This window comes from Harpia harpyja, chromosome 3 (genome assembly GCF_026419915.1).
Source record: "Harpia harpyja isolate bHarHar1 chromosome 3, bHarHar1 primary haplotype, whole genome shotgun sequence".
NCBI classification, from domain to species: Eukaryota; Metazoa; Chordata; class Aves; order Accipitriformes; family Accipitridae; genus Harpia; species Harpia harpyja.
The window spans coordinates 54,558,289-54,581,817 of record NC_068942.1 but is presented as its reverse complement, the minus strand read 5'-3'; the positions used below and the strand labels follow the sequence as shown (position 1 = coordinate 54,581,817).

Sequence of the window (23,529 nt, the reverse complement as noted above, 5' to 3'; positions counted from 1 at the left end):
TTTGCTAACAGTTGGAACTGCCAGGGATGCAGCTGTACATGTATTTCTGACAGTAGTTTATAATTTAACCTGAAAAAGTCCATCTTGCTATTTAGAAATGCGTTCTCTGGCTTTTTTCTAAGAGGTATTTCTAGGCAATCATCAAAACCTCCTCTTTTTCCTAGCACTGGAATCATAGAATCTCAGGTACTACATACCATCAGTATTGTGATCACATATTCCAATATACAGTTATATTGTGATATACTACACCAGTATGCACATATATATAAATACATAAGCATCAGGAGGGAAGATTTATGAATAAAACTTTCATGGAAGTGTCTTATTTCAATTTTTGTTCAGTTTTTCTGAATGAGAGGCACAGTGATGGAAAAAAATTGAGTGAAAAGCCCACGTTTTTACTCCCTTTCACAAAGGGAGTCCTTTTGTTATAATTCTGACATTTTTTCTTTTCCTAAAAAAGAAAAAAAAGTTGCATTATCAGTCTACTGGATTTGACCAGCCCATCGGTAGGGGTGTAGGAATGCCTGAAGCATTGTTGAGTTTGCAACTTGGAACTTCATAGTTCTAGGGTATTTCCTGAACTGTAGTGATCTTGATGCATTTTAAATCGTCCAGACGTCATCTTGAAGTCATCTACTAAAATGGAAGCTGAGGCATAACATTTTATTGTGGTATCTGAAGTGATAAATACTTTCTTTTGACTTTTGGAAAAATACGGTTTCTGCCATTGATGACTTTAGGTACTTCACAAATGCATTCCTTTTAAATTTTGTTGAACAAATGAAATGTTGATCTAACATTACAAATATTTCCATCACTGTTTTAGTGTATTAATGAACTGTGCATCTCTTCAGCCCTTTTTAAAGTTTCTGTCACTGAGTAGGTTCCCCTGCATAATCCTTCCCTCCAGAAGCTGCTGAGGAAATCTGTCCTATAAAACATTTTCTGTATTTTTTTCCAAAAGTCTTGAGAGCATTTAGGCATATAACTACTCTTTTGATCTGACCCAAGTTCCTCCCAACTGGCCTTATAGGTGCCTGAGTCCAAAATATAGGTGCTAAGAATCTCCACGCAGCAAATGCCTAGCCTTGGATACCTCTGAAGTTCACCGGTATCTAAAGCTTTCAGTGCCACCCTTCCCTGGAGATCTGCCCGCATCAGCACACACTAGAGCTGCCTAAGTCCTTGCCGTATCCTGAACAGCCAAATGCCCAGGTCATGCCTCTCTTTATCCAATGAGTAGGTAGGTATTTCTTTGCTCATCTGACCTGCAAGGCAGCAATGCTAAGAGTTTTGAAGGTCTACTCACTGGATTAGAGCCCACACAAACACAACAGGAGATAACTAACTCCCTAGTTATATCAATCAGCCAGGAAATGAGAGAGCAGTTTCCAATTTTGAGGCCCCATCTCCTGCCTCTTACAAGACTGTTCTAACCATTGGGACTTCTGTTCATTGCTGAAATTGCTCTTTGTTTCATAAAATAAGATCTCCCCTGAATCACAGGGCAAGTACATGCTCATCGGTGTAGCCTAATGGTTACGGTACTTTCCTGGGAGGGGAGAGTCCCTGGATCCCAGTCCCTGCTCAGGAAGCGTTTGTTATCAAATGGTCTTTGGAGCAGGCACAAGGATTTCTTCTCCAGCCCTTTTGTGAATCTAGCACTTAGATGCTCTAGTAATAGTTAGATTACAGAATTGTGAAGTGCCATATCCTTAATTAAAGTCTTGGAAATTTTACTCAATGTTGAAACTGCTTTTTCTTCATTTTTTTTCTCTGCCTCAGATTAATGACATTTTAGGATTAGTATTCCCTGGATGATTGTAACATAGTAATCATGTATCCACTATTCTTGAACTGCAAAATACTAGATAGATTTATTGTAATGCATTTTATTTAGATGCGAGCAGGAGAGCTGTTTTGCTTGTATTACTGTGGCACATATATATCCTTAGCATAGACCACAGTCTCATTATACTGAGATGGAGTACAGCACAAGACACATGTTGTTTGTCCCCCAGAAGTAAAAAAGCCAAATATAAAACTGAAGACAACAAATTAAGGCAGATAAAAAATTCAGGGAAATGTGAAACAATAGTAGACAGCACAAATAGTTATGTGACCTACACAGCAACGGACTTAAGTCTTCCAAGATGTTTTCCTTGTTTCTTTTTCGATAAACATCATAGCAAAGGGGAGAGTTTGAGGGGGGATTGTTTTGTGGACACTTATGGAGACCTGGTGCTAGGCATGAGAAGCCACATGGAAAAATGTGCTAAAGTACCTGTCCAAAAACGTCAAGGTAAATGAGAGTGACTGTCTGCGTTAACTGACTGGAGGCAAGAGTAATTTTGATAAAATTGATCAAATCAGTATGGACTATAAAGTTAAAATAAGTAGCCTGCATTTGTGCTAGGGAGTGACAGACTGATGGTGATATCTGCACAGAATGCCCCATCTAAGCAGTACATTCAGAAAGTGGGCTCTGCAATGCTCCAAGTAGATATAAGGAGGAGTAAAAATTCGTTTGTTGAGGCCAGAGAAAAGGACATGGCAGTAACTGAGATGTGAAGTAAGAGCCTGCATAATTCATTCATGTAGACGGCTAGAAAAAGTTTTCGCTTAGATTATGCAAAAAGAATCTGCAAGATGTAGATGTGTTCTGCCATAGGAATCTAAACAGAACTTGAGTTAAAAAAGAAAGTGATACAATCAAGAGTGTTGGAGAGCTATTAGGTGAAGACATGAGATGTTGTTTTTCAGACAGATTAAGCATAAGTAGGTGATCTGACAGCCAGGATTTTGGTGCTTGTTCCCAAGTGCAAATCAACAGGTCTAAAAAAACCTGCTTGTTTACAGTAATAATGGAAAGTACAGTATTTTCAGTATTAATAGAAATAATTGCAGATTTAGAGAATAAGTAAAATGGATTGTAATGCAAATGACATTTTAGCTGGAGTGACTACAACGTGAGTGACCACAACCTGAGTGACCTATAAAGGTACGATTCCTGATTTTTTTCTTGTACTGATTGTATTTTTCAGAACCATATCTTCTGAAAAAGTATAATGAAGTCATTAGATTTTTTGGTATGCTTTTTGCGGATTATGTATCTGCAAGTTTTTAGCTGACAGATTTGAGTGAGTGCCTGTATAATTAATGTATATCTTACCTTTTTAACCGTTCTCTTTTGCTCTAGTTAGCACCTTCTTCAGAAGCAGAAAGCTCACAACACTGTTGTTTTAAGTGTTTAGTCACTCTCTGTGCCAGACTTTCTCTGTTGGTTTTTCCGTGCATCCTTCCCATTCCATCTTAATTGCTGATGCCAGTGGCAACATCCACTCACAGTAAGAATACCGCTTGCATTGCCCTATTATTACTTGCCATTGAGTTTGTATGTGCCACTCAATTTGTAGGTGCTAATAACTCTTCCCTAGAGAGCCACATTTTAAAGAAATAAATGTCTAGCCTATTAGGAGTAATGTAGAAATTAACTACCATGGGTTTAGGGTCACTCTTGCAGATAGTTGCATTCAGATACAGCATAGAACTAGATTATCTCAGCCACAAAAGCATACAAATTTTGAGTTTTAAAATACTAGAATGTTCTCAAAGTGTAAGTGAATAGAAGATAAAAGTACCCCAATCTCAGCTACTCAGGCTCTGATACAGAAAAGGAGTTCTTCAGAGGAGAGTGTGTCATTTCCCAGTGCAGAATACAGCAAGCTTTCGACTTGGCGTTCGCAGCAGATTTTTGTTTTGTTTTTAAGCGGGCTTCTGTTTTTAACAAGCTGCAGATGGTTTTGTGGATTGTTAGGACAAGTGGCAACCTGGCTAGCTGAATTACTTTTCTCTGGGTGTACTAAGTGTGCATTTGAATTAGACTTCTAGAACTGATACAGGCATGTCCTCTCCACTGTGTAATGAAAACATCATTATTCTCCTCAGTCAGCATCTGTGTCAAGACTACTTTATTTGGTTAGGAGACAGGTACCTAGATTGGAGAATGGGAATGTCCTTGTCACATTCAAAGCAGTAACTTTCCTTCATTTTTCCCTTATTTGTGTATAAGCTTTGGATAGAATAGGATAAACTAAAAGGTTTCCTTTAGAGACCTCTGAAAGTAGAGCATTTTAAAAGCAGGTAGGTGTCTCCACCCTACTTTTTCATGAAACATTTTACCCATTCAAGCAGACTTTTAAAAACAGCTTGTTTTGATAGCAGCCTGTTCTCCTGTGGGCCTTCAGCCTTTGCTTCCTGGCAGCACCTTTGGTGCGAAAAGAGAGTGATCAATTGGGAGACTATCAGTGCCAGCATGCATAGAGTGATAAGTTAACACACCACTGGGAATTTCTAGGGCCCACCAAGATACTTCACTTCTAATGTGCTAACAAGCTCATTTTTCTACCTCTTGCCTCTTCAGTTATTTTTTTTTCTCAGAAGAGCTTAGAAGTTGAGTGCATCAGGCATAATGAAAAGCTCTGTAGGAGGGAGAAGCAATAACCCCATTTTTCCCTTTTCAGCCAAATAGAAAATTAGTTTCTGGTAATACACAAAGGCCAGTATTTTTTGTGCAAGGGGCACTGCTGTGAATCAAAGGACTCTATTAACTGCAGAAAATTCAGCAGCTGTGAATCTCCCCCAATGAAAAAAGTGCTTTTCAACAAGTTGTGAGATACGTAGTATTATTTAGACTTCAACCATCAGTTTCATCCTCTACCACTTATACATAACTCTTAAAAACTCTGCTATACTACCCTCCTCTGTTAAGGCTCAATACTGTGTTTATCCCCCAACCTAAGAACCATTACAATGGGAGATTTTTATATTTTCTCTTGTCCTAGTGCTTCTATCATAGCTTCTCCAGACTGACTTCTGCTGAGGTTCAGCTGTCTCAGGATCCAGAAACAATCTGGAACACAGATTTTGGAGGGAAAATTGTTTCCCAGTTTCACTATGTAACCAAGTTGCGATCTAACGAAATATGGTGAAGATCATTTTATTCACTAGAAGTTCTTTTCAGATAATATATTCTCTATAGATTTTTTCATATTTAGATATACTGCAAAATCTACTGTAAATATTTTATGGAAAGCAACTGGAAAAAGGTTTTGTAGGAAAAGTTCTGTAATTGTTGAAGTATAGTTTTATAAGCTAAGATGAAGGGTATTGTTTCCAGCTTTAACTTGGGGCTGAGAATTTTATTGCTTATCATAACTGAAAATAATATTGTTATTTATTTTAAATGTTAGCACTTGCTATTAAAAACACTTATCACTTGTAATGCAGTTTTTATGTTTGGAATGCTAAAAGATGCATTCAAGATGAATATTATCCCCATTTTACAGGTGGTGAAATTGAGTCAGAAAGGTAGTTTTCTCACTGTCCCTGTTCCCCCCCAAAAGAGCAGCAAACCTGAAATCAGAACCGAGAACCTTCAAGAAACTGATTCTGAGTGCATTCTTCCACAGCATGATGATTTGTTTGGGTTTGGTTTTGGTTTGGTTTTTTTTTAGGAAAACAGAACTATGTAAGGAGAAAATGATCTCACTATCTACGAGTAAAATATGAAAAAAAGAGTGTGCACAAGCGTAAATGCCAGGGAGAATTTCTGATTGCTTTACGGTTCTATAAAATAACTGGAGAAGGTCTCCCTCATTCAACATATTGAGTCCAGCTGGAGGACTTTGAAAGTTGTGAGAGAAAAGGTTAACTGATTTCTCAGTTCAGGAACTATACGACATGAAGTCAGCATGGTAGTTTTTCTTGATAATTGTATGTTGCTGCCTGCTGCTCTACATTTTGACAGCCTTTTCCATAGTTGCTTTCATAAACAGCAGAAATAGTCTCTCTTTTTCTCGCTCTCTCTGTGCTAACAGCACAATCAGGCCTGCTGGAACAAGAAGCCTGGAGAGGGTTCTTCAAAAGCAACAACACTTCAAGATACCAGTTTCTTGTCAATAATATCAGAGAGGGAGAACACAGGGAAAAGGAAGAAGTACAGTATTTTGCTGTCAGTGCCCTGCCGACACCCTGTTAGCCAGTATTTAAGGGTCCTGCGGATTCTTTACAAATATTCTTGCTTGTTTTAACAGCATAATTGTCGAGGTGTTTTTCCCAATACTGAAATTTCACTATGTATTTATCTTAACTCTGTGTGTGTGTGTGTGTCTTGTCTGTCTGTGTGTGTGTGTTTAGGGATTATGGAAGCAGTTTGTTATGGAAAAGTGCAAAATCATTTATTTTGTTAATGCTAAGGTTATTTTTCATGCTATACCTCTTAAAAATTGTAATGTTTTTATATTTAGTTGTGACCAGAGTACAGGCAAATCAGTTACTTAAAAGAGAGTATTTATGTTGCTGTTGTTTGAAAAAAAAATTTCAGAAAGTTTTGCATCAGACATGAAAAAAAAGATAGTTGAACCATAAGGTTTACATGAATTGTGTTTAATCTTATGGTTAATATTACTTCAGTGTATCAGATAATATAGTTATGTAAAGAATTAAAAATAAGTGTGTGTACGGTCACTGAAATACATTATATGTATTTGACAAAAACAAGAGTTCTGAATTACTAGGCACTGATATTTAGCAGTTACAGTACATGATATAAATTCATCCTTAATTCTTGGCTAAACCAGTTATGAGGAGAGAGCACGATACCTGCAAACTATTGTTCAACATCACCTAGAGCCTACAACATTTGAGGATTTTGCTGCTCAGGTTTTCTGTCCAGCACCTTACCACCATTTGCCCTCAGAGACAGGTAAGAAGTACAGTAAAGAACTGTTTTTATACAATCTTACTTGAAATGCAGTATCCTTACTTATAAAGACTAAAAAATCAGACCTTTACACATCATTAAGAGTTACCATTAATCGGAGAGACTATATGTACATATCGGAGAACCCGGGCAAAGTTGCCTTTAAATCTTTATTCTGTTGCCTGGCATCATGAGCCAATGCCTGGCATTAAGATCTGGGAAGCTGCTTTAATATAGCAACCAGACACTGTATTTTTACAGTGAATTTTATCACGTTCCCCTGTATAAAGTCTCCATGGAAGCCCTGGTACTCCTTATCTAGGCTAGTTCAGGTAGATACATTCTTTTATCTTAGTACACCTTCCTCATAAGAAAGTTTTAAGGCTGATTACATCTTTAGAATGTAAAGTTTTAAATTGGAAATCTGAGAGCCTTGCAGTCAGCAGTTTTGTTTCCAGGTTATTAGCTGCAAAGTTGGTTTTAAGGTAATTTTTGCTTTCCAGTAAAATACCTGTTTTATAAGAGGATACTGCATTTTCAGTTACTAATGAGAAAATCGGTAAAAGAAAATTAGTAACTCAAGGCCTTCCTGTTCTGAAATTTCTTGAACTCCTTATGATTATTTCATTATTTTATTTCCCCTCTTTTTAGATCATTAAATATCAGTTCTGTTTATCTGAAGGTAAGACAAAGTGTCCAAAAAACCCCTTTGTTCCTCTTACTTTTACTAGAGCACTAAGCTTGTAACCAAATTGTATGCGAACTTTCCTTGTTGCCCTTGTTCACACTAAAAAGAATTTCACACTGATTGAGAAATGACCACTACATCTTCTTAAAGTTTTAGTCTTTTACTAACCTCAGGTCTGCATGAAGCACTAACACTGGTTCTGGGATTAAGGTAACTAATGATAGAGACAGTTGTTGAATGAGTAACACTTTATTGTGTTGACCTTTGTTTCTCAGCATGAACAAGTAGTACTGGATGGCAGTGGTGTGTTTTGTACCCTGTACTGTCTTTCATTGATGTTGTAAGACATTCTGCAGTGATAACATAGGAGAGAAGGAGAAGAAGAATGTGTAACACTTGAAATTCCTTGTTCAGAAACCTTTATTTAATGACTAAAAAATCCAAAAGCTCCTGTGGAAAAGCTGTAAATCAAAATAAAATAAGTTTTATAAGAATAATTTGGCAAGTTGTTATCTCAAAATTTGTTTCCAAATTGCAAAAATATGCAGAAATAAACTCTAAAATTATAGATGAGTTGTGATAGGGCTACAGAAAGAATGACAGAGAGGTTAAAACATAGGGACTCCTTCGCTTGAAAGTATAAACCATAAGTAGAAGTGAGGTGCAGTTTCAAGGTATAAGAAGTGGTATAGTTATGCTAGTGCAAATAGTCAAGACCAAAGGGAAGCAAAATTAAAAGTAACTTAAAACTAATGAAATCAGTATTAAAAAAAAATAGTAACATAATTTAATGTATGAAAACATTTGAATAGGAAAAATCTGTAACTAGAAACATTAAAAACAATAACCAGGGATACCAGTCCTTGCCACATTTCCTACCTAATGCACTCAGCAAGTATTCAACACCAGACACTTTTGTATGGCTAGTGTATATTCTATATTCTAGTGCACTTGTATCAGTTCTGCCTATTCACTTTTGGAAATCTCATTCCAGGCTAAATTGTTCTGCCCTCGTCCTCTAGTTCATTCTTTTGGGGTGAAGCAAAGCTGTTTCTCTGTACTAGTTTGGTGCTCTACAGTGGCAATTCCTGTATTCCTTTAAAAATGGTCCTAGTCATACTTGGTATTCTCTGACATGATCTGGAAAAAGATTATGATTTTTAGAAACTTGATTTTAGACTTAGCCTTTCTATCAAATGTAATAATTTTCTGCAGGAACCTCATTAATAGGAGGTGATGTATTTCACATCTGCATGTATGCGTGTGTGTGTTTACGTACTACGAAACATGATGTCCTGTCCTGAGGGCCACATTCTTCTGGACCTTGCGCTGTGCAGTGGAACTGACCAACACATCGGTGTCAGGAGCAGTCAGGAGCTTCCTAGGATGGACATGCATCAGAGTCAAACGACCTGTCCCCAGACCTGCCTGATTTCAGCTTTCATTTCAGCCCAGGGAAGCTGGGGATGCTCTGGCAGTCCTGCTTGCCTGGGGGCTCCTGGGACTCTGGTACTCAGCTCCAGGACAGAGTGCCTGGAGTACTACCACAGCATCTACCTCCAAGCTGACTCTGGAGGGCACAGATTCTAAAGCCTGAGGCACGTATAAATTAACACTGCAGTCATCTGCCGGAAAGGTTATGCCAGGGCTTGGGGTTAGCCTGGAAACCACTGGTTTCCAGTTCTAGCAAAGGCAGACCTGTGAGCGAGGTGGCTACGGATGACCCAGAACTTTGACGGACTGTGATCCCAAGGAAGAGTCCGTCAGAGGTGCTGCTAAAAAAAATAGATACCCCTAAGTTTCCAGGGTCCCTACAACAGGCTGATTTCTTGAAAAAATAGATACAGAGCTCTGAATTGTGCCAGGATTGCACATAGGAGTGGCACTAGAGTCCTGCCTGGGAATCCACACACATTCATCGCCCCTAAGATGACTCAGACAAAACCTTGCAGGCTCCCTGCCAGACGTGCCCATGTCATCTGAAAATTTCTGACCAGCTTCTAAAAATACATGACAATTATTTTTTTAAATACAAAATATTTCATTTGTCTGTTTTCTTTAATGAAAAATAATTGACCAGAAGAGACTAGAAAAAAAATCCACATTTTAGATATTATAGACTTGATTCTTTAATTGGATAGTGATTAATTTTTCTAAAATATTATATACAATTTCTTCTTCTAAGAAAGATCTGTAGAAACTGTGAAGCTGCTACAGCCCATCACCAGGAGTTGTAATTTTGTTGTTGTTATTGTGATCCTATTGGCTGGTTTCAGCATGCCTTTTTTTTCATTTGAGCTATGATAATCAGAGCAAATAGAGAACATGCCATTCGGTAACAAACTCTATTTCCTCAGATTGACATATTTTATCAAAGGCTCAGCCCTCAGCAAAAGCCATTTCCTTCCTTACAGTGGTTGCTCTTCAATACAGTGTGATTGTGGCTGCTGCTGATTTATCTAGATACTTCGTTTACCCTGTCAAAATATCTGACAAGTCCACGTTCCCGTGTTTAGGAACCTGACTAACGTAGTGGGTGTGTACATTTTAAAAAATTGAGATTTACCTGCACTTAATCACAGAATATAATTCAGTTGCCTCTGTGTTTTTTACTTTGTGCTGACTCTGTTAAATAGAGTAACTGCAGATACTCTGTTAAATAGAGTAACTCCTCCTATACAGCTATTGAGTAAACCAGATTTCTGTGACACCAGAATAGGTTGAGGGAACTGTCAATGGTAAGCTTAATGATATTGAAGGGCTTATTGACCCCATGATGCTAAGATTCTGAGCTTTAAAATGTACTGATGTCTTGGGTTTTGTTTATCTTCTTTTTTCCCTCTCTTCCTACTAAAAATAGTACCTCAGTACAGGAGACCTTATAAAGAAGGGGCCTCTCTACATTAGTCATAGTATTTTCCTTGTGATAAAAGCATCAGACTTTTTGATCCCAACGATCATTCCTTTATTTTTCAAGCCTGTGTTCAGAACAATTCTGCCGCCCCGCTCCCAAAGTAAGTGGGGATGCCATCGGACAGGCAGGGAAGCAGGGGAACGTAGAGGTCACAATACTTCAGCCTTGCACAAGAAAAACTCAAATTCAGCAGCCTGCATCTTAATCTCTTCTGCTGCTTGCTTGCTGTGTAACTTTGAACTGAGAGTCTTTTGGGCCCTGTATTACCCCTTCACAGATGAGAATGATGGTGCTTTTCTCACTGTAGAAGGGTCTAAGTGATTGGAAGTGAAGCTGAAATACAGAAATGAGGACTGTATGTCTGGCAGGGCTGGGAAGAGTTTCTCATTATCCCTTTTCCAGGCCAAATTTAGGAAGATTTTTTTTTTTTTCATTCCAAATCAGAGGAAAACCTCAAAACTTACTGAAATTTTCCAAAAATTTCATATCGGAACAACTGAAGCTGAAACCTTGTGCGTTTCTGAACTATTCTTCTTAAGTCAACCACTTGGGTGATAATAAGCTGAGGATGCTCAGCACTTTGAGGCAGTAAATTCAGTGTGGACTGCTAGAAACCCAAATGGATCAACTTTCTACATTTAATGAAATGGGTCCACTGAAAAAAAGAGTATGATTGTCCAACTAAAAAGCATCCCGTGCATACGCACAAGGGGACAAAATTAAATTTTAATCCTGACATTTCCTAGTTTTTGAATGTTTGACTTTGTGAACTCATTGTCTTGTGACAACATTTTCCTTGTGTAATTCCTTCCATTTTTGTTTTAAGGCATAGGGCAAAAGAGAAATTCTGTAACGCTGATTAACAGCCACGTGATTCATGAGCAAAACTGCAACCTCTAGATCCACCACCACCTCCTGCAGACTGAGATAGGGCAATAATAGGTAGTAAGGTAGTAAGCTGTCTTACCTCTGCCTGAATCTCCACTAGTGGAAAAGATTGGGAATTTTGCCACTGGATTTCACAGGTAATAGTTGACAGAGAGGAACAGGTTTACCCAACACTCATTTCCAGCCAGATTCTGAAGAGCATTCTTCACTGGACATGGGCTCTGCTGCTCTTTTGCCATAAGCTTAATCTTTTTTGCTGTGTTCTTTCTCATGTCTGGCTCTTAGTTCTTTCTGTCCTACCCAGTTCCAGTCTTCCAGATCTTCAGATGATCTCTTCCTCACTTTCTCGTCTTGCTTTGCAGCTGCTTTTGCAGTCTTCTCTCTGCATCCGCTTCCTGCTTCCTTTCCTCATTTCCCAAAATTAGTGAGAGGCTTAATTGACTTGACTCTAGCAAGGTTCTGCTGAGCATGACAGGCAACTTAGCTGGATTTGGACTGGAATTTGTAAGAGCGGCAAAGGGCACAAGCTGTACAAAAATGGTTGCCCTCTTCCCTGGAGGTTGGGGTGGGGGGGTGAAGTATCTTAAAAAACTATCAAAATGTACCAACATGCACAAATTATCAGAGATGGCACTCAGGAAAATGTTGATCCACAAGGTGTGATAAAGCCAGAAGCACTGAGAATAGTCTTACCATGCAGCACTCTGTCTTAACATCAGCACCCTGTCAGGCTTCTGCTCGGTGAATTTTTCACCTCTTTGAAAGTCAGAACTGATGCGCGAGATGAGTCATGGCAGTGCATGTGTTAACGATACCTCCGGATTCCTCCACCTCACCTCACTTCTAATTCAGTCGGTATGTAGTTAGGATTCCATGTGACATTTAAATAGTTAATTTCTGAGTCAAATATCCAACACACTATTAGTAGAAGATCCTAAAATTTTCCAATGGAGTGTGAAAATGTCACATTTCAACTTTGTTGATCCACCTCCTTGTTCAGAAGCAATTGAAACAGCTTTACCTTATGGCCCCAAAATATCATAGCTCATCAGACTATGGTATTTGTCACTTGTCAAGGCCTAAGAGATGAAAAATATGGATCACTTCCTGACATTTTTCAACCTCTTAAAAATCCTAACACATCTATTTTGTTTATTTTATAGGACTTTCTGATTCTAGGTCAATTGTCAATAAAGCCGTCTTATTTAACCCTATTTTTATATTTTGGATAACTAAATATTTCATTCCATAGAGAGATAAAGATAGTAACATTTTACACTGAAGATTTTAAAACTGTGAAGGGGAAACAAAACCTGAAGAATTTCTATATACCACATTTAATATCCACATGTGTGTATGTGCGTATGTATGTATATATAGATATATATGCTTATCTAAAATCCAAAGAAATTTAGTTACTACTCAGTCTGTTGATTGCTGTCAGACTTTGAATATATTTTAAGTGCCATTATTCTTCACTCTTCTGGTGTGATATGTTCAGATGTGAAAATCACATTACATGACTTCTGTTCTTCAATAGCTCTAAGTCAGTTTCTTAAAAGAATGGGATTACATGTGAATCTGTGCTTCTGTCTGCAGGAATCAGAAACAAAATTTTAAGATATGACCGGAATAATACCTTAATTGAAATAATGGGGGGCGGGGGGGTGTTAAGGTTTTCTTGAGCCAAGCCATGATAAAATGTCACACTAAGGTTTGACCCTTTGATGCAGACTAACAAGCTTAAATACTCTGTTTTTTTCTTCTTTACATGATTTCAGGAGTCTCATGTTGAGACTGGCTATAATTTTAGCACACTTAATACTGTGAAACAGCTGGGGAGCAGAAGCCATATATCGAGTTGCCATTTGTTTTTCTTTCTCGATTGTGTGTATGTGTGTGAGTATTAAACTGTTTTCACAGACTTTAAGCAAGCATTTCAGACAATGTTTAGGATGTATCTCAGTTGCTATGAATAAGGTTGCTGGATCTGGATAATGTCATAGAATTCTTTTCTTTCTCTCTCTCTTCCTTTTTTTCTTGTAATGCTTAGTTGGTAAGTATGACGCCAGATTTCAGAGCTGTTGCTTCATTGCACATAACTAACTCATCACTCTCTTTAACCTGTAGCATGAGCAGCAATTGCATAATGAAATTCGAAATTCCTTTTTCTGTGCTCATCTGTTAATACCCCTCAATCTCTGCGGTTCGTGTCTCATGTCTCACACCTGTTATCTTTTATCTTTTCTCCTTCCCCTTCCTCACTTCTTTCCACTCCTCCTTCCTCATCACTTCTTCATTCTCAACAAAGAAAGAAATGCTGTGATATTTCTTCTCCTTCCAAAACCTCCACTAGAAAGCATTGGCCACATCAAGGTAAAGGGCAAAGGCTTGAAACGGAAGGTCTTTCACGCTAGCTGTGAATGGTATGCTGTGCAAAACAACAACGGTTATTTTCTATTCTCTAACTTCCACCATTTGAAATGCTTTAATTCCTTGTAAAATTAGAACAAGATAGAATTTCAGAGAATGAGAGTGCATGTTTCCCTGCGTGCCTTTTTCTGCAAGGCACAGTGAGTCAGGCATTATCATGCTTTTCCAGATTGTTTGGCAATGAAATACCTAGTTCATGAACAGAATTACTGTCACCAGCTGGGGAACAAATAACAGCCCTTTCTCCTCCCAGTCACTTTGATGGGTCGTGTCAATTTGAGAAAGATAGAAAGTACCGTGCCATCCCTCTGGAGCAGGCAGGTGCTGGACCAGGCAAGGAGGACAGCCAGGGCGCTAAATCGCAGAATTTTATGACAATATGTTTTAAATGTACTCTTGGACTTCTTACCTGATGACCTCATTTGATTTTAGAGGAGCCTTTCAAAATAAATCATGATCGGTTTTGAATGGTTTTTGCACCCCTTAATATATGAAACGTATACTGAGGGAGAGAGATCTTCAGTTCTGATTATTGCATTATTATTTTAAAGAATTAGCAGTAATAGCATCATGTGGAAGAAATAGCAAGTGATTTCTAGCTTACTGAAGTCAGCAGGGGTTTCCCCATTGACTTCTGCAGGACTAAGCTTCTGTCCATAATTTATACGAGTCAGAAGCGATCAGTGGCGACTGAGGTAGCTGAGTTCAATCAGGCTGTCAGTCTGTGTAAATGGCTAATTAAAATGCAGTTCAGTTTTGTGGATGTGAGTTCATAGTGTTAATTTCCTGTACATGGGAAGGAGAATGTAATTTTGATTTTGTATTTTCTCCTTTTCCTTTTGTGTCTTTATGGAAGAAGATTTGGAGACGGGCTGTTTGTAAGGAACAGCCTTGTCCTCTTGTATTGAGGACTGGGGGCCCACGGGAGTGTAGCTCTGGGCACTGGGCTCATGAACCACATACCGTTACCTCAAATTCATCTTGTTCCTTTTACAAAGAAACATTAACATATAGTGCATCCAGTTAGTATGATCTGTTCAAGCTTCTGCCTTGTGGGCCCTGTAGGAATTTGCCTTTTGAAGTTGCGATGGGAGAAGACGTTTTGCTCTCCCAGTTGGCCCCCGATTCACTCCACCTCTTCAGCTGCATTCCTAGAGCTCCCTTCATGTGCAATGAGCTGTTAACCTTCATGTTCTCATTAAAGACTGGATTCTTCTGGGTTGTGATTTGAATAACAACTTCCCATCCCTGCAAGGGAACTGGAGGTGTTTGTTCTCCTGGTTAGCGGGAGAACATCGCCCACTTCAGTGCTGCCTCAGTTGCCGAGAGCGAGGGGGTTCTGCAGTCCCGTAGCTCAGTGGTTTCTGGCATCGCCTTTTCTCTAGAGGTGGATTTGTGGCAGTGGCTAACTCCACGTGCAGTACCATCACCCACAGCTGGTAAAGGGCTAGGAGATGCTGTGGGAGTGACAGCAGCACTGAAATTCCTCTCTGCCCCTTGTGAATAGATCCCGCGCTGCGAGTGCGGAAGGCAGCACTGACCCATCTGGTTCTTGCTGTCCTCTGCAGGCTTCTGCCCAGAGACTCAGCCGGGAGAACCTCCAGCAGCAGCAGCAACAGCACAGGTGGATGGAACAGACTTAGCCTCTCCAATGTCTCCTCGGAGTAGCAAGAGCCGCATGTCCATGAAACTGCGCCGCTCCTCTGGCTCGGCCAACAAGTCCTAAGTGGCGAGATGCCTGCAGCTTTCTAGTGAACAGCAATCGGCCACCCTTCCCGCAGCAACTCACCGCTTTCTGTTAAAGGATAATGTCTCTAATGTGCGTGCACCTGTCCCCTGCCTACCCCTTTTCTGTATGTTTATTTTAAACAGTGACACTGGAATTTTACTTTAATATTTTAGCTTTTGGTTTTTTATCAAACTCCAGGCTGCCTTTTTTTTTTAGGGTTTTTTTTTCTTTTTTTTTCTTTTTTTTCTTTTTTTTTTTTTTTTTTTTGCAGTGCAGTTTGTCCTCTGCACCTTTTACCTTCCTGGATGATTACAGTATCTTAACAGTAGTCATTTTTAACTCTGGTTGATCTTGAGTTATATATGGAATTGGAAACTGCAGTTTGATTACACTATATTTATTGTGCCCCATTGCAATTTTCTCTGTAACAAAGAAAGAAATTATGTACAATTTGAAAATGAATGTACAATTTTAAATTGAAGTTGCATTTGTAAAGTCTTTGTCAGATGTCACAATGTTAATGCACAGGATGTGTACAGATTATTTATGTTAAGAATAAAGTAGTTCAACGGCCTTTCAAGCATTACAGAGTCCAAACGAAATAACTTGCTCTTAGCACCAACTCTTTCTTCACAGAGCAACGTATCATTTCATAACTGTGCAGGTGATGCCATAATCTATGCCAGAAAACAAAATCACTGTGCTGAAATTCTACTTATGCTTGGCTTCCAAATATTTTTATAATGTTTGCTTTTCCAAGTGGTATCAATAGTAAATGCCATTGAGTTTTCACGGTTTTCAGCCTTTATCACTGGGCTGCTGGATCTAGATGTATATTCTTGTTTCTTACATTAAAAAGAGAAAAAAAAAAAAAAGCACTTCCCTGAAAGAAATTCATTGCTCTGATGATATGTACTAGGGAAGAAAAGGGAACATGCTCCAGGAGCCTGGCCTGAAATGCTGACAATTCCAACGCTGTGAGTGCAGATTAGTACACGTGTTCCACCCACCCAGAGACATTTTCCTACAGAAGATGAAATGCTCACATTTTGAGTCTGGCAAACAACAAAATGCTGTTAACAAAATGTAGCATGACATCGGTACTAACTGCATGTGTAAATATATCATATGGGCAACAATAAAAAGATAGATTATGTATTGTCATTCATGTAGTATCTACAAATTTGTAATGGTTGAAGAGAAGACATGCTATTTAATAATACAATAAAATTATTCTTACCACCTTTTGTATATTAGTCATTCACCTCAGTGATTAGATTCTTACTCCAATTTATAGAAGAATAGCATATTACACGTGAAGCAGTTAAGTGCGATACACGGCTTAGTTTTCATTTGTATTAAAAAGTACACACGAGTTCCTAGGAGCTTTTTCCCAACCCATCACAAGAACGCCGTACGGAAGACTTCTCCCCAGATCTAGTAAATACAACACACGTAGCTCCGCAGGTAACGCAAAGCGCAGGACGTTCCCTCCTGCAGGCTGGTTGTTCGTGTGCTAATTGTAGGAGCAGTTAATAATCATCAGGTTTCTGTGGTCCAGAGCCCTTCATCTTTGACTGCACAAATGAAGAAAGGAGAGCGATGATTTAAAAAAAACACAGTGACCTTCTCTGTTGTCACTGTGAGGAGGGAGAACTCATTTAATTGCATAAAAGGGGCATTTTTACCTAAGTCTCTGTTACCAACAAATGATGGAAAAATGCACAACTTAAAATAACATGCTTTATTTCTGGCATATGAGAATAGCGAGCTGCAAGTTTAGCCGTCTGCGTCGGACAGCAAATCTTGGCTGCTTTAGGTTATATTGTATTAATTCATTTGTCCAGGTCCTGGAACTAAAATGAAAAAGTCCGTGAAGCACATTTCAAAAAAAACACTTATCGCTTGCTTTCAGCCTTTGGGCGTGATACACGTGAATCTTTTGTTGTGTGTAACAAAATCTAAAACTACAGAAATAATTGCTTTAGGGGATGCTAATCAAAAGATTGAAATATTTTGCATGCTGATTTGAGACAGAACGAAGACTAGGGCTGGGATCAACTCGGTTCTTCAGAAGTCACCAGCTGGCCCTCTTTGCCCTGCTGAATTCAAGAAAGGCGTGAGCTTTGTTCTAAATCCTTTCTTGAATTTGCTTGCCCTTATTTTTGGCCTCATCTGCTATCCCATTTAGACACAAGCACTCCTGCCTGGGGAAATTAAATAAATAAATAAATACCGGCTGAAATGTCAGTAGCTGGTAAATCTGACGGTATTTCAAAGCATTTGGCCAGACCGCCGTTCAAGCCAGGGAATACACGCTGCGGGTTGCTGTGCTAAAGGTAGGTCTCATTAGGGAGAAGGAAGGTAGCCTGTCATCTGCGCTTTAGCAACATACCCAAAGACTGTTTCACGTTCTAGTTTCAGCTGGTCACAAGACTCGAAGGAGCTCACATCAACAGCACAGCTCGCGGGGGAGAGGGGTCGGAGGCCACCCAAAAAGGCCAGCTGCGGACAGGGACCCTCTGCCTGCCCACGACGCAGGGTCTGGCAGGGCCGCGCGCTGCCCGGCCTGGCGAGACCCAACTGCGCTTCTCCCTATTGTCCGTGCCACACTAACAAGCCACTAACGGAGCGGAGCGGGTTTTGAAACGGGCAGCTGCCGGAGACGCGCTTTTTTCCTACTGCCTGGTCGCCGGGGTACAGAAACACAGAGTAAGCGGGAGATGCGTACTTAGCTATAGAAGATCAACACCCGGTATTTTAATTAAGCAGACAGCACGATTAATTTTCCATACGTTTTGCTAGCTATCATATGACTCAACACTGACTTAATATGAACATTTACCTTCTCGACTATCTTAGTACAGAGTACAGCAAACAAAACACCTCACGATAACTTAAGTGTTGAAGCTGGGGGGCTAAGGCTATTAAAACAAGGTCACTAGATCAGGCTCCCTTTCTCACGAAAAATAATTCCTCTCTTTAAATATCGTATATACAGCTGTACTTCTATCCGAGAGTAGCTACGGAAGATGCACTTTCCGTGGGCCGACTCCCGCCCCCGCCCCGGCACTGCCCGCATCCCAGCAGATGCCGGCGGGGCCCGGCTCCTGGCGTGCCGCCGCCAGCCCGGGGCCGTACCCACGCCCGCCGGCCGCCCCCCGGCCGCCGACGGGCAGCGCCGCGCCTGCCTCCCGCGCGGGGCTCGGCGCGGGCCCGCGGAGGCGGCGGCGGTACCGCCCGTCGGCTGAACCTTCCACCGTGCTGGGCTGGGGGCGAGCGTCGCTACCCACCGGCCGGGGAGGCGGCGGGGGCCGAGGCGGGGGGGGGGGCAGTCCGCGGGAGGCTCCTCCGCCTGCGTAGCCGTGGGTACCGCGACTTTCCATAGGAATTACAGCGTGGACAGGACTCTCTCGGCTCGCCCGGGCTCCCGGAGCAATCCCATCGGGGGCGGCCGCGGGCCTAGCAGCCCGGCCGGACGGGCACCTGGAGCAGCAGGACCTGCCTGCTCTCCGGCGGGTGGCACTTGCTGGCGTGCCGCGCCAGCCCGGGCGCGCTGAAGAAGGTGGCGGGGCAGTGCTTGCAGGGGAAGCCCTGCCGCTCGCCGCCCGCCGCGCCGCCCTCGGGGGGCCCGGCCGGCGGTGGCAGCAGCAGCTCCTCCCGCACGGCGTGCCACAGCCGGTGCTTGTCCCTGATGTCCGCCGAGGGGAAGCGGGCGCCGCAGAGGTGGCAGGCGAAGGCGAGCTGCCCGCGCTCCGGCGGGCCGTAGGCGGCGGGCCGCGCCGCCCCGTGGGTGCCCAGGTGCTTGCGGAGGTAGGCCTGCCGCCGGAACCGCTTCTGGCAGCAGGGGCAGGCGAACGCCTCCCCGCCGGGGCCGCCCGCGGGGCCGGGAGCGGGAGCGGGGCCGGGGCCGGGGGGGGCCGGGGCGCCGCCGGCGCTGTCCGCGCCGCCGCGGTGCTGACGGGGCGGCGGCGGCTGGGGCGGGGGCGCGGCGGGGCCGCGGGGCCGCCGCTCGGGGCTGTTCTCCTTGCCCGGCGGGGCGGCGGCGGAGCCGTCGGCGCTGGGGCCGGGCCGCGGCTTGTGCCAGCGGCGGTGCGAGGCCAGGTTGGCGGGGCAGCTGAAGATCTTGTGGCACTCGGGGCAGCGGTACTCGACGCGCACGATGCGGGAGCAGCGGTGCTGGGCCAGCGCCAGCGGGTCCGCGTACTGCTCCTTGCACAGCTGGCAGATGAACTCGCCCAGCGGCGTGCGCCCCGCCGGCGGCCCCGGCCCCGGCCGGCCCTCGGGCCCCTCCTCCTTGATGCGCAGCCCCAGCACGGGCGAGGTGGTCACCTCGTCGGCGAAGCTGAGCTTCCGCGTGGCCTTGGCCTTCTTGGCCGGCGCCTTGGCCCGCGACGGCCGCTTCAGCGCGGGCACCGGCGGCGGCGGCGGCGGGGCGGGCAGCGGCGTGCGGGGCTGCAGCAGCAGCTTGTCGGCGGGCGGGAAGGAGGCGGCCAGGGGGAAGGACTCGGCGGAGGCGGGGGAGCTGAGGCACCGCTCGAAGAGAGCCGCCCGCGGCCCCGCGGCGCTGCAGGGCCCGGCCGCCCCCCAGGCGGCCGGCCCCTCCGGCGGGGCGAGCCCGGGGCCGCCGCAGCCGCCGCCGGGGGGCCACGTCCCGGGGCAAGCGGCGGCGGCGCCCTCCTCCTCCTCGCCCTCCTCCTCCTCCTCCTCCGCCCCCTGCCTGGCGGCGGGGCTGCCCCCGGCGGCGGGCGGCGGGGGCGGCGGCGGGGCGGGCGGCGGGTCCCGGTCCGGGTCCCTCTCCCGCGGGCGCGCCCGGTAGGAGCCACCGGGGCGCCGGCTGCGCTTGACGAGGAAGCCGCGCGGCATAGCGGGGCGGGGCGGCGGGAGAGCGCGGCGGCACCGGCCCGCCCGGCCTTTATACCCCCGGCGCCCGCTCCCGCCCGGGCGTCATCCTCCCTCCGGCGGCGGCGGCCAATGAGGAGTTGGGGGCGGCGGGGGGAGGCGGCGGCGGCGGCGGGCGGGCCGGGCCGGGGCTCCCCGCCGGCGGGGCGGGCGCGCTCGGGCTGCGGCGGCGGGCGGCGTGTCCCCGGGAGCGCACCCCGCGGCGCGGCGCCGCGGGCATCGGCGGGACTGAGCGAGATGTGGGACCGGGAGCGTGGGTCCGAGGCGGCGGGCCGGGGCAGGGCCGCAGCCCCGCGGCCGAGGGGCCGGGCAGGGTCCCGGCAGCAGCGTCTGCCGCGGGCGTTTGTGTCGGCAGCCGTCCTCCGGCGCTGGCGCCGGGCCGGCCTGCGTGGCTGTCCTCTGGAGCGGGCGAGAGCTGGGAGCCCGCTCCGTCCTCCGGCACCGCCGCTTCAAGAGTTATCCCCCAAGCAGCCAGAAAGATGCTGCGTTGAGGTGAGCTCCCCGTGCAAGAGCAGAATTGCCACCGCCGCTCAAAATGCTAAATCGCTGAGCTGTGGAACGGCTGCGGCTGGGGTCCCCTGGCAGCTTCACCCACGGGCGGGCAGCCCGGGGGAGGCAAGACCGAGTTGCGGTGCAACAAACTGCAAAAGCGCCGCAACCTCCCCACGCACCGCGCCCCGATGCGGCTCCCGGCCCGTTTGGGGGGGCCGTGAGCCTAGCGGCAGCTTGCGCATCCCCGAAGCAAGGTAGTAGTTCTGTTTGCCAAACCACTAAGCACCTTTTTAGGAACGCCGTTGTTTCAGCGGGGGATGGAGCGCACCTGCAGCGGGTCGCCAGCAGCCCCTCCGACCCCGCCGCGCGTTACCAGCATCTCCCGTTTGATCACTCATTTATTCACCCGAGCCCGGTTTTGGAGGCAGGACAGTGCTCTCCTGCCCGGAGACCTACTGCTCGCAGTATACACAAGATGGCGTGCCGTTGAAAATGAACACGCTAAAGCCCTACTCCATCCCTTGCCCAGGGACAGACATCCCTTGCCACGGTAGCACGGTCGGACTCAGCGTGTTGGGAGCAGCCCCTAGCAGGAGAAATTAGAGGGCACCGGGAGAAAGGGAGAACCGGCCCCTCTAGATCGAGGAGCTTCCCAGAAGTGGCCAGAAAGATTTGAAGCCTTCATGCAAGAACAGAACTTGCCCCACCTGCTCCAAATGCTCAGCCACTTGTCTGTGTAAGTACTCTGGTTATATTTGCTTAGCGAAGTCTTAGTCATGTTTTATATTACTCTCCTCACCCATTTTTCTCTGTTTTCATGGTTGCACTGAATTTTAGATTAGATTATAGGCTGCGGGCTAGAGATCACCCTTTGTTCGTACAAACTGCTGTAATTGGGACCGACGAGCCATGCTGCCGCGCAATTGGGTCACTCCGCTGACTGGCTGCATGATTTTTGCCTAACGTTTGGGTTGACCTTTGTAACTGGGACGTCCCAGCTACATTTCTCACTGAATAACTGGATCTCTTGTTACAGATCCACTGTTTTATACTGCTCCTTCAAGCGATATGTAAATAGTTCTTTCAGTTTCCCCTTGAAGGCAATGTTCCCAGTATTGTTTCATTCGCTTTTGTTGTGGTGCAAAAGCAGTCAGTGGTAGGAATGTCCAGCTCAGCTTCTGTCCTAAGGGCAGAGGAACCCAACGACGCCTTTTCCTACGCAGGTGCAGTGGGAGGTGAAGTGCCAGCTGGAAAGCGGGTGCACTGAGTGCATTTACTGAGACTCCAAACATTTTCCCAGTAAAAGCTGCAGGCTGGAGTTGCGTTAGGGAGTTTCCTTGGGCCCTCACTGTCCTGGGTCTGGGATGGCCCAGGGGTCACGGGAAGACTGGGGGGAGGTAGCTTAGAGTCTCCCCTCCTGAAGTCGCAGAGGTGTAATTGCTGTGCCACCTCCCCACCCACTGCTCCTTCTGCTGCACTTCTCAGCTCTTCCCCGTGATTTGGTGAGTTCGTCTGCCCCATGCTCCACAACGTGCTCGCTGTGCAGCCTTCCTGTAGCCTTCTGCACTTGCCTCCAGGTTATTATCAGTTTCTGAGGTGGGACCCAAAACTGTAGAACCCATCATAGGTCTTGCTCTAGCATGTGCCAATGCCCACGGATCTGTAACAAAAACACTGGCAAAATTATCTTGAGATTGAAATCGTTGCAGCCACCTTGCAATTCATTTGTCTCAATAACCGTATTGTTTTCTCTAGGCTGCCCCTGCTCCGGTGCTGGCTCCCAGTGCCCTGGCTCCCACTCACAGGGTCATTGTAGATTATTTCTCCTCCCTCCCCACATTCACAAGTGAGTTTAGCCCTGGTGACTGGCATTACACCTGGCTCTCGCAGCTTCTGAGCTTTCCAAATGGTTACATGGGTTTGTCTTCTTGCTTTCGGCTTTCACTCCGTCCCAAAATTTTATAATTAGAAAATTCAGATAATTTATGAGGATATTTAACAATTTTGTGCACACACACACCCAAATCCTGTGGAAATTTGCTGGATTTTTTTCCCACTGACTTATTAAATTCCATTAGTCCCATCACGTAGCTGAGAATGCAGCTCTTAAACCCATCTGCACATCGTACAGCAGGGGAACTCTATTTCAGGTTGAGGCTTTCCTAAGCAAGAAACTGAACGATGCCATTGCTCCTGACCATATGCTGCATTCTCTACAGTCTGATAAAATCAGGTTAGACTTGATCAAACATACTGACTGCTCATGTATGAGAGTCATCCTTAGATGAACTTAGATTAACCAAAGGGTTAATCCCACGGTAAATAGGAAATCAAACTTCTAGTGGAAAAATGTGGTAGTTGGTGAGCAGAAAGGACACGGGCACTCCTGGGGAACTGGTAGGGAGGGGTGAGAACAAGAGGACACAGTTCCTCCTCTTACATCCTCAGACCATTCCCTCCTTTCTGGTTGGAGTTGAATGCTGGTGTGTGTAGGGAATGGAAACAAGAGTGGTATGGTGCTGCTCGGCCTCCCTCTTGGCAGAAGCTTCCCATTTCATGTGAAGGGACTTCTACACTTGTCCGTAACTGTGCTGCTAAAGTAAGCCTGGGAGACCCATTCAAGCCTTATCAAGATCCAGCAATCGGACTCAATGATGGCTGGATCAACCTCTTGAGGACCGTCCAAAGCGAGGACGGGCTTCAGGTTCCTGCAG

General features: G+C 44.8%; 2 protein-coding genes across 16 annotated transcripts in view; one reads left to right on the top strand and one right to left on the bottom strand.

Annotated features, from left to right (window-relative positions):
- Positions 1–16,672, top strand: part of RALGAPA1 (Ral GTPase activating protein catalytic subunit alpha 1) — a 135,020-nt gene extending 118,348 nt beyond the window's left edge. For 8 of the 15 annotated variants that reach the window (XM_052782628.1, XM_052782624.1, XM_052782627.1 and 5 more), the window contains 3 exons: positions 6,648–6,772; positions 13,571–13,685; positions 15,261–16,672. In XM_052782628.1, coding sequence (XP_052638588.1) covers positions 6,648–6,772; positions 13,571–13,685; positions 15,261–15,360 — 340 coding nt within the window. In that variant the 3' untranslated portion in view covers positions 15,361–16,672. Of the gene's footprint in view, positions 1–6,647; positions 6,773–7,420; positions 7,452–13,570; positions 13,686–15,260 lie in introns of those variants that run through there. The other 7 variants (XM_052782625.1, XM_052782637.1, XM_052782635.1 and 4 more) reach the window with 5 other exon arrangements.
- Positions 16,673–18,571: 1,899 nt separating this feature from the next.
- On the bottom strand, positions 18,572–20,291 carry INSM2 (INSM transcriptional repressor 2). Its single transcript, XM_052782639.1, has one exon. The coding sequence runs from the start codon at positions 20,285–20,287 to the stop codon at positions 18,884–18,886; it is 1,404 nt and encodes a 467-aa protein (XP_052638599.1). The 5' UTR covers positions 20,288–20,291; the 3' UTR covers positions 18,572–18,883.
- Positions 20,292–23,529: the final 3,238 nt, after the last annotated feature.